This window comes from Carcharodon carcharias, chromosome 18 (genome assembly GCF_017639515.1).
Source record: "Carcharodon carcharias isolate sCarCar2 chromosome 18, sCarCar2.pri, whole genome shotgun sequence".
NCBI lineage: Eukaryota > Metazoa > Chordata > Chondrichthyes > Lamniformes > Lamnidae > Carcharodon > Carcharodon carcharias.
The window spans coordinates 44,340,405-44,353,040 of record NC_054484.1 but is presented as its reverse complement, the minus strand read 5'-3'; the positions used below and the strand labels follow the sequence as shown (position 1 = coordinate 44,353,040).

Here is a 12,636-nt window from a genome sequence, read left to right as displayed (position 1 = left end):
TGAGAACAAGGTTATCTTATGCTGGGGGTGACATTTATAAGTAAGACTTCAATTTTTTGGTGCACACATTTTCGTGAATCTCTTAACTGTAATTCCGTCCTAGATATCTATTCTCAATATAGTGCATTAACAAAGTATGCTCTAAGAGTTACTGTTTAGCTAAATACATTTTTCTCGTCCATGGAAAAGATAGCTAATCAAATTTCAGTGATCATCTAAAGCAAACAGGTCATTTCACAAAGACAGGCAGGAAACAATTGAAAGCCTGAAGGTACCAGAGCTCCTTGAGTGATTGAAATGAAAACAAAGAAAATTTGGAAAATATTCAGCATGTGTGGAGAGAGAAACAGAGTTAACACTGCAGGCCAATGACCTTTCATCATAACCCAGAACTTGAAAGGCAATTGATTTGAAACATTAGCCAAGATTTTACTGTTAGTGCAGAGACCTTGATGTCAGGAGGAAACGTGTGTCACTGGTACACACAGGTTAAGAGGCTGCCATCCTATTAAGGATCTGGCCTTGAGAGCTGCTGGCCCAATCCAAGGCTTGGCAGCTCAGCAGCGACACCAGGTTGCCTGGGGTTTACAGCAGGGAGGTGAAGACAAAATTTAAAATTATGAATCAGCCAAGTTTTGAGGGAAAGTCCCTCCGGGGAAATCAATGGGGCCACGGGGCTACCTTCCCTGCTTGAAGGCCTCGCTTTACCTCATAAGTTCTTACTCCCTGTATTGCCGCTGGGAGGTTGCCTCCATTTAGTGGTAGGCCTCACCCGATGGGAAGCTGCAAAATGCTGATGGCACTGTGAAATGACCCTTAATTAGGCCTTTTATAATGGAAATTGCCTTCATGGCTCCTTGGATCTGGCAGCCTGCCCACTTCTGGTCTTGCCGTCAGTAAATTGACCCAACGGTGGGACCCTCGTTACGGTGCCAATCTGACCCGGCTTTCCCCGATTATACTGCCCCCACCCCTGGCTTCCAGCCAGCTCCCAGGGCCGGTAAAAGTCAGGTTGTTAACTCTATTTCTCTTTCTCCAGATGCTACCAGTATTTTCTGAGTATTTCTTTCAATTTCCAGCATCAGCAGTATTTGGCTTTTGACCTTGATGGTCTTCTTTTTTCTGTTATATTCTGTTTTTCATCCACAAGGTCCTTTATTATCCACTGGGATGAGTATCTGGGGCTTTAAGTTTCACTTGAAGAATGATGCCTTCAATAGCGCAGAGTGTTCCTCAACCTTTGCAGAAGTGGCAGTAATCAGATTGAGAAAAAGAATTAAAGTAAAATCATTTTACTGCAAACTTTTTCTTTATCTTGCTAGGTATTCCATTAGTCACTAGAGAAATCCTGATCTTTTCCTAAACTTTTCTAGTCCCAATGGCATTTTCTTACAATTAATTAAAGCCACATAACAGAAACATTTCTCTTAACTATAGGGGTTGGATTTTAACTGTTCAACTTGCTGGGAGTGGAGTAGCCCAGATGTTTCAGCAACGTGTTTGTCAGTGGCTTTTTAACACAGCCACTGTTAGCAGCTGACTTCTCAACCAATTAGTGCGACAGAATAAGATGACAACCTGCGTGAGTGTATTTCACCTGAACCATTTAAACTCTGCTAGGATTAAAATAGAAAGATTGTCCAGGTGTTTGAACAGAGCAAGAAGCTTCAGTTATCAGCAGGACTGATAGCATTTCAAGGCAGAGCCTCACTTCACTGACGGCTCTCTAGAGCTGATCTCTGGGCTATAAGGGTCCACAGGGAGATTCAGTTTCCTACCAACAGGAGGAGGAAGCCTGCCTTAGAGGACAAAAAAGTATGACTGGAAAATGTTCAGGAGGTTGGCAGCAGCACAATCCTGGAAACAGTGCTGGAAGAGGAATCGGGAAGCACTTTACACCTGTTAGTCGGCCCACCTCAGCCAGTGCTCCATATGTAGCCTCCTGTCCCAGTAGCCAAGTCTGCCCCATGCACAGGTGCAACTGGGGCAATCTTTGGGAGAATCCTCAAAGACTCAAAACCCAGAAGACATCAGCCAAGAGCATCTCAGCAGCCAGAGGTAGGAACTGAGCAACCTGCATCTACTTGTCCTGCAGCCATAGGAGAAGCACCATATAGGAATTATTAAAAATGTTTTACAATCCTGTGGATTTTACTTTACCAATGAAGTAAAAGAGCTGAACTTCCCAAATGACCCCAGTGGAAGAAACTGATGGACGAGATTTCACCTTTTAAAACTTTTACTGTAACAATCAAACCAAAAATCAACATAAACTAAACATGAATTAACAGACAAATTGTGCTCAATACAAACTATATATTACATTTTAAATAGCTGATACAACAAAGCTAGATCTCACAGATTTACTGGCAGCCCTTTTGGAATATATGGCATTAATTGCAAGCACAGAGCATCCCTCAGAACCCTGGTCCTCCCAAGTAGAGTTTCAGTTCCTTTATTCACGCAGGAGTTAGGCATGAGGTGCCATCGGACTGCAGATTTACTACGCTCGAGTTCCACGGGTACAATGTCCACCAAAAGGTACAATTTTCCAGATCCTTCTCAACTCTGCTCCCCGAACCAGCCTTGTTAGTCTTCTTTTCCAGCTTTGCCATGACTTTCTACCTTGTCTCATGTACACACCGGACCGGACTTTTCCTCCTGCCAGCAGAGGGAATCTTAAAGGGTGGGACTGGAAAACTTGGAGTGAGGCCACAAGTTGAAAAACCGCTGGCGAGAAAACATCTTCCCCTTAGCACCTCCATGGCGGATCGCCTTCTCGCTGGTGAACGTCAGGATCGTACTTTGCATGCCCTGAATGTTCATTAACAGGGCTAAAGGACCAGGATCTTACACCCACGTGAAAACTTCCCATTGGTGGGAAATCAGACCGTTCTGTTTCCCAATCTGCAAAAGTGGGCGTGCACCTGGCGTGGCAGATCACTTTCACTTACCTGCCACGACTCGCTACCTTCGCCATGTGCACTGCTCTTCTCCTAGCTGGCAGTATATCATGCAGCAGATGGCACGCACACAAAGGAAGGTGGGGGGTGGTTGGACCAGATGAAGGGAAGTTGGGGAGGGGAGGCAAGGTCCAAGGATTGGGTTGGGGGGGGGTGGGGTGGGTGGTGGCATTCTAGGAAAAGGCAACTCTCCAAAGGGGGGGGGGGTGTTGAAGGGGAATGGCAACTCTGCAAGGGGAGAGTTTAAGAGGAAGGGCAAATCTGCAAAGGTGGGTGGGGGGAGTATAGTGGGTTATAGGTTTGGTTGGGTGGAGTTGACATTGTGTTCTGGGGGCAAACTGAGGATGCTGAGATCCCAAGGGGACAGTCACAGTTAAAGGAGGAAGTGGGAAGCGGTAGAGTGGGAGGGCGAAGGTTCAGGTTTCTAGAGTGTATTGTTGGTTGGGAGTGTCATCAAGAGGGACAAGAAATGTTGCAGGGATAATGGAGTGTGTAGGGTCAGGGTGGGCATGGAAAGGGTGATGGGTGTGGGCTCCGCAGGGAAGGAATGCATTTACAATGTTCTTTTTATGGGGTCAAAGGTGATAGGGGGAGGTTGAAGAGTAACAAAGAAGAGGTTCAACATAACATGAGGGGAAAGTTGGTTGGTGACAGGAGGAGAATAAAAAGTAGTAGAGTAGGTGCTAATCCTGATGCATACCATCCTGACCAAGGCAGTTCAGTGGAAAGGAAATGCCCTCCATGTTCAAATGTAAAAAAGTCAATTGGAAGAAAGATCCTCAATTGGAGTTCAATTGGAGCTCAAGATCAACACAACTGGACAATTAAAGGAGCACCCTAACAATAATGGGAACAATGATTGCAGCAGTCATTTGAAATCATAACAGTATGGTGAAGCTCACAAGGCAACAGGTTTGGCCCAGAGGGTTCTTAAAGCTACCAGATCCCAGCAAGGGGTTCAGCTGCCGCTCCTTCTGAACCATAGACCCTCAGCTGCTGTCAGGTTGAGGGATGAAGGGAGAGAGGGAGGTGGATGGTCACAAGGGCCATGCTGCCAGCTCGCGATTGCAAACTTCCATCCTCCCGGGCCCATGGGTATGCCTGACAAGGCCTTGTGTTTAGTCTTTCCATTATGACAAGGCAAACATCTGTCTGTGGACTCTTCAGGTTGTGTAGGTGATAGGGTGGCTTCTCAAACAAAGCTCTCATCAGCCTTGCCAAAGAGCCATAGGTACATGTGGTGGCATGCATAAAGGGAAGGGAGACCCATCCTTGGTCCCTGAGAATGTCCTTCACCGGAAGGGATGGAGTGCAAGCTTACCTTGAGGCAACTAACAGCCACAAAAGATCCAAAAAGCAAGTGGTCATATACTTACAAGTGCCAAAACTATGTACAATGATTGTATACCCATGCTATCAGTGTGAATTCAGAACTTCTTAACTTTTTTTAACCCCACCACTTTGTCTGGGTGTGTTCCTGACATCTGCAGCAGAGGTGGAGGCAGCCTGCTGATTACTATGCCCTCTTATCTGATGACTTTGGCGGGTGTCCTCTGGAGGGCCTAGACCTGGAGGGCGCAAGCCTTCTTTGGGTCTCCTGCTCTGGGACAGGTGCACCTTCAGCGGTTTCAGAGGCTGGAGCTGATGGGGTCACCAGCAGAGGGGACTCGGAACACATGGACACTTGTGGAGAGTCCTGATGGAAGCCTGAGGCTTCTCTTCCCTTTGGGTGCCCAAGGGCCTCTCCCTGATTCCTTGAGAAGGAGCGCCTGGAGGAAGGTTGAGGTGCCTTGTCCCCCTCTCGTGTAGCCGCTTCTAAAGCTCACCCATGGCAACAGCAATATAGCGCAGGTCTGAGCTCATCTCTGGCAGAAACTGGGCATTCTGCTGCACCAGGTTCTCCATGGTATCCAGCATCCTTCCCATGGAGACTTTGATACATTTACATGTCAGAGCCTCTACATTAGAAGGCGTGCAGATGGACTCGTCTGCCTTACATGCCAATCTGTTGAAGGCCTCTGACATCACTGCCTGTTCCTCTGCATCTTGCTGGTACTCCAGCATCTTTTCCATGACCACTTGCAGAGGCTCATCATCTGACTCAGAATTAGCAAAGGCCTCTTCTCCTGCAGTCCTCCAAGGGCCAGAGACCTTGGCTGTCACTGCCGCCACCTGCTGTGGACACATTTCTGTGAGGTGACCACCAGATTGTGAGCCTGAGCCTAAACTAGACATATGAGCCATAGAGATGTTTGTCTCTGGGCTGGTGGAGGGTGCAGGCGAATGCTGTGACGGTTGTACAGGTGAGAAGTTGTTCTTGTCGTCTTCTGTGGTGTCCTGTGGGCTGAGGCTGACTTCAGGTGTGGAGGCTGGCCTCACCCTCTTCCTGCTGGCACCTGGAATGGAGAGGAGAGAGGGAGTGACTGTCTAGGCTGCCACCTACATAGCTCACTGCCTCACCCTCAGGTTCTGATTTGCAGAGATTAGCATGCCTCCTCACTGGATGCTGGGGGAAGGCTGACCACGCTGTCGGCACAGCCACGGTGTCTGTTCTCGCCTGCAAGTTCAGCGGCCCGCTGCTTGAATCGAGCAAGGGGTCGCAGGTCTTGCATCCCAGCTTCTGTTTTTTCTCTCTCCCTTCTGTTGTGGGCTTTCTTCTCCTGCATAAAGACAGAAGGATGGAATGTGACCAAGTTTGATGAAAGGTTCCTAATGCTACTAACTAACCTCCTGACTGCCCAAAGTCTGGCCACCATGTACAAAACACAAGTCAGGATTGTGATGGAGTAATCTCCAATTGACTGCATGAGTGCAGCTCCAAAATGACTGAATACATTTGACAACATCCACGGCAATGCAGCCTGTTTGATTGGCATCCTCCACCACCTTCATACAGTTACTCCATCGCCCATGCATAGTGGCAGCAGCGTGTGCCAAAATTCACCAAGGCTCTTTTGATATCACCTTCTAAACCCATGCGCTCTACCAGCTAAATGGGCAGGGACAACAGGCACATGGGAACAACAGCATCTGCAAGTTTCTCTCTACTCCACTGCCCATGGCTGTCCCTTTACTGTGGCTGGGTGAGAACCCTACAATTGCCCCCCTGACAGCACAGCACATGGACTGCAGGGGTTCAAGAAGACAGCATCCCAGCACCTTCTCAAGGCATTTTGGGATGGGCAACTAAAATGCCAGCCTAGACAATAACGCCCATATTCATGACCGAATCACAAAATGAGTGGTGCTAATTTAGAGCATTAGGCCTTCCTAAATAGGGGAAAGTAAAATGAAAAGATTCCAGTGAATCATAGTAGCATCTTTCCATCCCCCAATGTCAGAGGGAGAAAATAGAAATGCAAGGAGAAGTGACAGAGTACACAGTGCTAAATTCTCTTCACATTCCTAGCAGCTGGAAGATACATGAGGGAAACAGGCTAATGTAAAAATAAGCCCAATCAGTTGAAGGTTCACTTAACCTAGCAGGGTGGATAGATATTTGACCCATTTCCTGCACTGCAGGGCAATCATCCTCTGGACTCAATGGGTGCTGACTGCCCTGGCAAACTCCTCCCAGGCCAGCATGGTGAGATGAGATGGCCCCTTGTGGCCATCCCTAGGAAGGAGGACATCCTGTCTTCCCTCTACAGCCTGAAGGAAAGTCTTGAGGGAGGCATCGCTGAATCAGGGGGCCAGAGTTTGCTGCCTTCTCCTCCTCGATGATATTTTCAGGTTCACTGAAGGTCTTTTTTTAATTTATTTTGTTCATGGGATGTGGGTGTTGCTGGCTCGGCCAGCATTTATTGCCTATCCCTAATTGTCCTTGTTCGGAGGGCATTTAAGAGTCAGCCACATTGCTGTGGGACTGGAATCACATGTAGGCCAGACCAGGTAGGGATCTACCTATCTCTAGATTTCCTTCTCTAAAGGACATTAGTGAACCAGATGGGTTTTTATGTTAATCAGCAATGGTTTTGTGGCCATCATCAGACTTTAATTCCAGATTTTAATTGAATTCAAATTTCACCATCTGCCGTGGTGGGATTCAAACCCAGGTTCCCAGAGCATTACCCTGGGTTTCTGGAATACCAGTCCAGTGACAATACCACTATGCCACCACCTCTCCGTATGTGCCTCCCCTGGCATGCTGAATCACTAGCTATCTGGGTGCCTTACAAATATGGCGTCCGGACACAATGGCAGGGCGGCCGACTTCCTGCCTGACCCATTGCAAGATTTGAAGTGAATCTCGTGGCTGCATAATTAATGAGTTTAACATCATGTGATTTGGCGGATTGACCCACTATGCTCTGTGACACGAGTCTCTTCGACCTCCTGTTCCTGCCACCGGACTTAGTCCCAGAGTTGAAAATTCTGCTCACAGTCTCACACACACTGTTTCCCCACATCTATTGAACTGCTCACTTCTTGCAGAAACTGAACTTCATGAGCCCTGTGTCTGTTTAGACCACAAGCTGAAATTTGACCTCTCAGCTTTGTGTTTTTTCTTCCCAATCAGCTTCTATTTTCCTCCCAACCTAAGCCATAAGTTTATTTCTCAGATGTCTGATGTCACAGCCAGGAATTCTAATTCACAATCTGCCTTCCAGGAAATCTGGAGTTTTGGTTTCTTTTTCAGATGGGGACTGTTTCAAAATATACAAGCTTTGAAACCATAGTCAGTGCAGATAACAACTTACAAACTACAGGTTTTGTCATAAGGAAGAGTAAAGAACTCTAGTCACACAATGATATGTACATGGATATTTAGCACAATGTCATATTGTTAAGTTGCTGCTTAATGCTTCTGTAAGATTAATTGTTTGTTTGCACCATTTCCTGTTTTGGCCATTTTTCCTTCTGTGGTCTGTGGCACAACAGACCACCATCATTCTGGATACCTGGGCTGGTACTTTTTGAAAGATGGGCCAGGTCTGTCCGGGGACCTGAAGTGCAACTTAAGCATTCAAATTGCTTGTTTGATAGCAACTCTTGTGGTTATATCGCTCGATTGTATCCCTCTTGAGCATCATTGACTGGGCTCCTTAGTGTTAGCAGCCAGGTCTTCAGTGGATAGCACTAAGATAAAATAAATATTTCAGTGGATGGTGTTTTTGTCTCCAGGGAAACAGCCACTAACTATTCTTGAGGTGTGAAGAGCTCAGGGAAGTTTGCCTGGTGCAGGATGAAAGTATCATGGCAGCTCCCTGCGAATCTTGGACAAAGATGCAGGAAGATCTTTTGGTGTTTTTACACAAAATCTTCATATTGATGGAGTGGAAGCCCTTGCAAATGACAAAGATTCCAGCCTATTCTGGAAAATGCCTTGGTTGCCACACGTGTGCAGTCAGTGACTCCTTGACCCATAGGAAACCAGCCAGAGCCACAAAGTTGAGCGTCTGCTCATTCCGAAAGGCCGCATCGGTTGTGAAGTCCACGTAATTCCCAATCCTGGCAAACATGGCGATGCATTTGTGGACAGCGGTTTGTGAGATTCTGTAACTCTCTCCTGCAGACCCTTGGTAGGCGTAAAAGATGAGGAAATTAAGGTGGTGACTTTTACAGCCACTGGCAGTGCATGTCCAGCAGGTCCACTTGGTAGGATCTTCTGCAAATGTCAGCAATCACCTGTGAGATACTGAGCCTCCTGAGGAACTGGTGTTCTGACATGTCCAGGAAGCTGACCCTGTATTGGGGGCATCGCCTCCTGCCAGCTATGCTAATCCCCTCCCTCCTGTGGAATGGAAGGTGGGTGAGGTGAAAATTGCTGCTGCCTTTGCTCCTGCTGTTGCTTCTCACCTTTTGGTTCCCCCTCATCCAAGGTCCAAGGTGAAGATATATAAGCAGCACTCATTTTGAACTGATGTTTGACAGTTGGGAAGTCATAACAGATGCAAAAAACTCCAAGACGTAGAAATTACCTCCGAAGTATTGGAATTATCTCCAAGGTAGTGAAAGCATATTCTCAGAGTAGGCCCTGTCTGTGAAAACCTTTTAATTAGACAAGGAAGCAGGTATGAGGTCTGAGTACTTACAGGATTTTCTGCCTGTGAGGTAAAAGGGGGAACCAAAAGGGATTCTGGTGAGGCTGAGTGGAGTGTAATTTTCATCTGTCAAGAGGGGAGAGTAGAATGTCAGCATGAACTGAGTGGCAACTTGAATTGAAAGGCAGAGGGAGGTTTGTGAACCCACAATGTCACAACCAGCATCTCCAATGAGCATCACTGCTATCCAAGGTCGCAAGATCAGGGGATCTCCCTTATATGAAGTAAAGATGTTTAATTGAAATGGGACGCAGCATTTCAAATATTCCAGGGAGCTCTCCCCAGCATTTCCCAGCTCCAAAACTTGCCATAGAGGGAATTTGGAAGGAGTGGGTATGGTTTTAAGTTTGGTGTTGAAAGTCTTGACTGAAATTCCCCTTTGGTAAATAAGATTTAAATAAAATAGTGAGAGAGTACTTTTCAACAACATTCAGCAGATTTCTTTGCTCTTTACAAAAAATTTGTGAATTTTCATTGTAGATTTCAGAATGCAAGAAAATGCGTCAATTAAATTGCATAAAATGTTTGGAATGTATAACCTCCATACCCCACCTAGAAGATAAATTTTATGTCTTTCATCTGCTATATGCTCTGATATGGATTATCGAATGTTTTTTGTTACAAACCATGCCCCACAGCGTAATTATTAGTTTTCACCTCATAAATTTATATTCAAGGCAGTTTTTGAGTTCTCCGCCTTTTCTTCATGCTATGTCCACTTTTTTGAAGTTATAACGGTCAGTATGTATGCAAATTTTCAGTCCACGTACATTTAGAATTTTGGATTAATATTTAGCTAACACATGTTGTTTCTATTAAAGGTCAGTTATGCCTCTTCAAGCAGGTTGCTGAGCAACAAGAATGAGTACAAAGCTTTCCTTCGTACAATCCCCAATGATGAGCAACAGGCCACGGCAATGGCCGAGATTATTGAGCATTTCCAGTGGAACTGGGTGGGAACTTTGGCAGCTGATGATGATTATGGCCGCCCAGGGATAGATAAGTTTCGAGAAGAAGCTGAAGAACGGGACATCTGCATAGATTTCAATGAAATGATTTCTCAGCACCATACACAAAAAGAGGTGGAGGATCTTGCAGATATTATTCAGAATTCCTCGGCCAAAGTGATTGTTGTCTTTTCCAATGGTCCTGACTTGGAACCATTGATACAGGAGATAGTTCGACGAAATATCACTGGTAGAATATGGCTAGCAAGTGAAGCTTGGGCTAGTTCCTCACTGATAGCCAAACCAGAATACTTCCATGTTGTTGGTGGGACCATTGGATTTGCATTAAGAGCAGGGCGTATCCCAGGATTCCATGAGTTTTTAAAAAAGGTCCATCCCAGCAGGTCCTCCGACAATGGATTTGTCAAGGAATTTTGGGAAGAAACATTTAATTGTTATTTCACTGAAGAATCCCTAACACAACTAAAGAATTCCAAAACACCAACCCATGGATTAGCAATGCAGGATGGCAATGCTAAAATGAAGCATTCCACAAAGTCAAGGGCGCGACCTCCATGCACTGGAGAAGAAAATATCACGAGTGTGGAGACCCCTTATCTGGATTATACTCACCTTCGTATTTCATATAATGTTTATGTGGCAGTGTATTCGATTGCTCATGCACTACAAGACATCTATGACTGCAAACCTGGGAAGGGCATTTTTGCAAATGGATCATGTGCTGATATAAAGAAAGTTGAGGCATGGCAGGTAAAGAAAATTAATTATTGTACCTATTAACTTAATAGAAATTCTGTTCCAGAGCTGTCCAGTGTAAGAATAGTTAAAGGGATAGTTCAATAAAATAGTTATTACATTTGTGAATAATACTAAACTGCATGGTAGGATCAGGACCTTAGGAGAAGAGGAATAGAATGAAAAATGTCTGATCAGTCTAATATATTTGCTCCTTCCTCACCGACATATAATTTCCTGTAGCATGTGTTCACTGTACCTACTTAATCTCCATAAATACTCTACTCATCCATTATTCAATCCTGATGTGCGTCTTCCACAGACTCAATCCTGTGATTCTAAAGTCTGGAAACTATTGTGTCTGATTATGTCATCATTTCAATTTATACTGCATCACCATAACCTTTACTTCCATTTCCCCAAATAGTTAATTAGTTATTTGACAGTCACTTTTCCTGGGAATCTATTCCATATATTTAGTACATTTGTGAATGGTCGGAAGGCTGCAAAGAATTTCTTTTGAATACTTTTGTCACCTGAAGCGCAATTGTGGGGAAATTTGATTGGCCCGATGTCAGGCACGGAGATCGCAATGTGCCATTACCCCACACCCCATCGTGTTGAAGCAGGCAGCACTCAATCTTTGTGCTGCCTGCTCACTTACATTTGTAAAATGTAAATTCAACGCAATGTAAAATGTGCTGGTAACTGGCTAAATGCTCAGCAGGATGACCAATTGTGTACCTGGCTAGCATTACGCAGAGCTAGCCTGTGCCTCTTCAAAGGGCACTCCTGCAACTTCACTAGCAGGAGTTGCTTGAACGGCCACATGAAGGTCTATGGTGGAAGGTAGAGCCAACAAATGGCAGGCCAGAGAGAGGGTTGCCAGATTTTCAAATGCAGCATTGAAGGCTTTAGTGATGAAAGTCAAAAAAGAAACAGAGCCACCATGTTTCCACAGGGGGACAGAAGGCTCTCAAGGCATACCCTGTGAAGGAAATGGGAGCAACTTGATAGGGGATTCAATTCCCAAAGTCTGGCACCAAGGATCTGGTTGCAGTGCTGGAAAAAGTTCCAGGTGATGGTGTTCCCATGTGTCTGGTGCCCTTGTCTTTCTAGATGGTAGTGGTCATGGAAGGTGCTGTCTAAGGAGGCTAGATTTCATACCCCACTTCACCCTCATCTTGCTATCTGGCATTAGGTGCAAGTTGCAGCTGGCGTGTCAGTGATCCCCTTGCTTTCCATCCAACCCACTTCCCTCAGCCCAATTCTCCACATTTGCATTTTAGTTTTCAGATACCCTGAACTGCTGTCTGGCCAGAGAGCACAGCCTCATCACGATGGGTGAAAGCAACACCAGTTTTCTAAAGAAGCACCATTACTTGATCTGACAATCACAGCCATCACATAGTGCTGATACCTGTACTCTAAAGAGTAGTACAGAGTAAAGATCTGCACATGGTGAGTCACTAGGCATGAGTGGACGGCAGCTAGGACAGGGGAAAAGATGATTCATGTGTCAGTTCATTGGGAGGCAAGGTTGCAACTGAGATCTGCTCAGTTGAGGTGGCATACTGGAAAAGGCTGAATGGAATGAACACCAAGATGCTTGGTGCATTAGCATGCCCTCCACAGAGCCTTTTGTCACTGTCAAGGAGCATGGAGGAGTCCGCCTTCAACTTAGCACAGGGTTTTGAGCGAAACTTGGAGGCCATCCTTTCTAGAGTAGAAGTGGTGGCCAACTTCATGCAGCACCTGCAGAACCAGCTGGTATGCACTGTCTGACAGCCAATATCTCAGTTTCCTTTGCAACACAGGTAGAAGCCAGCCAACATCTTAGGCCTGCAGTGGAAGCTCAACTGCGATCATGAGATCCATGCTTGTTGCCAGACAAGCCCAGCTAGGTATAAAAAAATAGCTCAGACT

At 45.7% G+C, this 12,636-nt stretch overlaps 1 protein-coding gene across 2 annotated transcripts in view; it reads left to right on the top strand.

The window, feature by feature from the left end:
- casr (calcium-sensing receptor) overlaps window positions 1-12,636 on the top strand; it is a 44,750-nt gene that overhangs the window by 9,641 nt on the left and 22,473 nt on the right. The window contains exons 3-4 of one of the 2 annotated variants that reach the window (XM_041211556.1): window positions 9,829-10,429; window positions 10,484-10,725. In XM_041211556.1, the coding sequence (XP_041067490.1) occupies window positions 9,829-10,429; window positions 10,484-10,725 (843 nt within the window). Of the gene's footprint in view, window positions 1-9,828; window positions 10,726-12,636 lie in introns of both variants that reach the window. The other variant, XM_041211555.1, reaches the window with a different exon arrangement.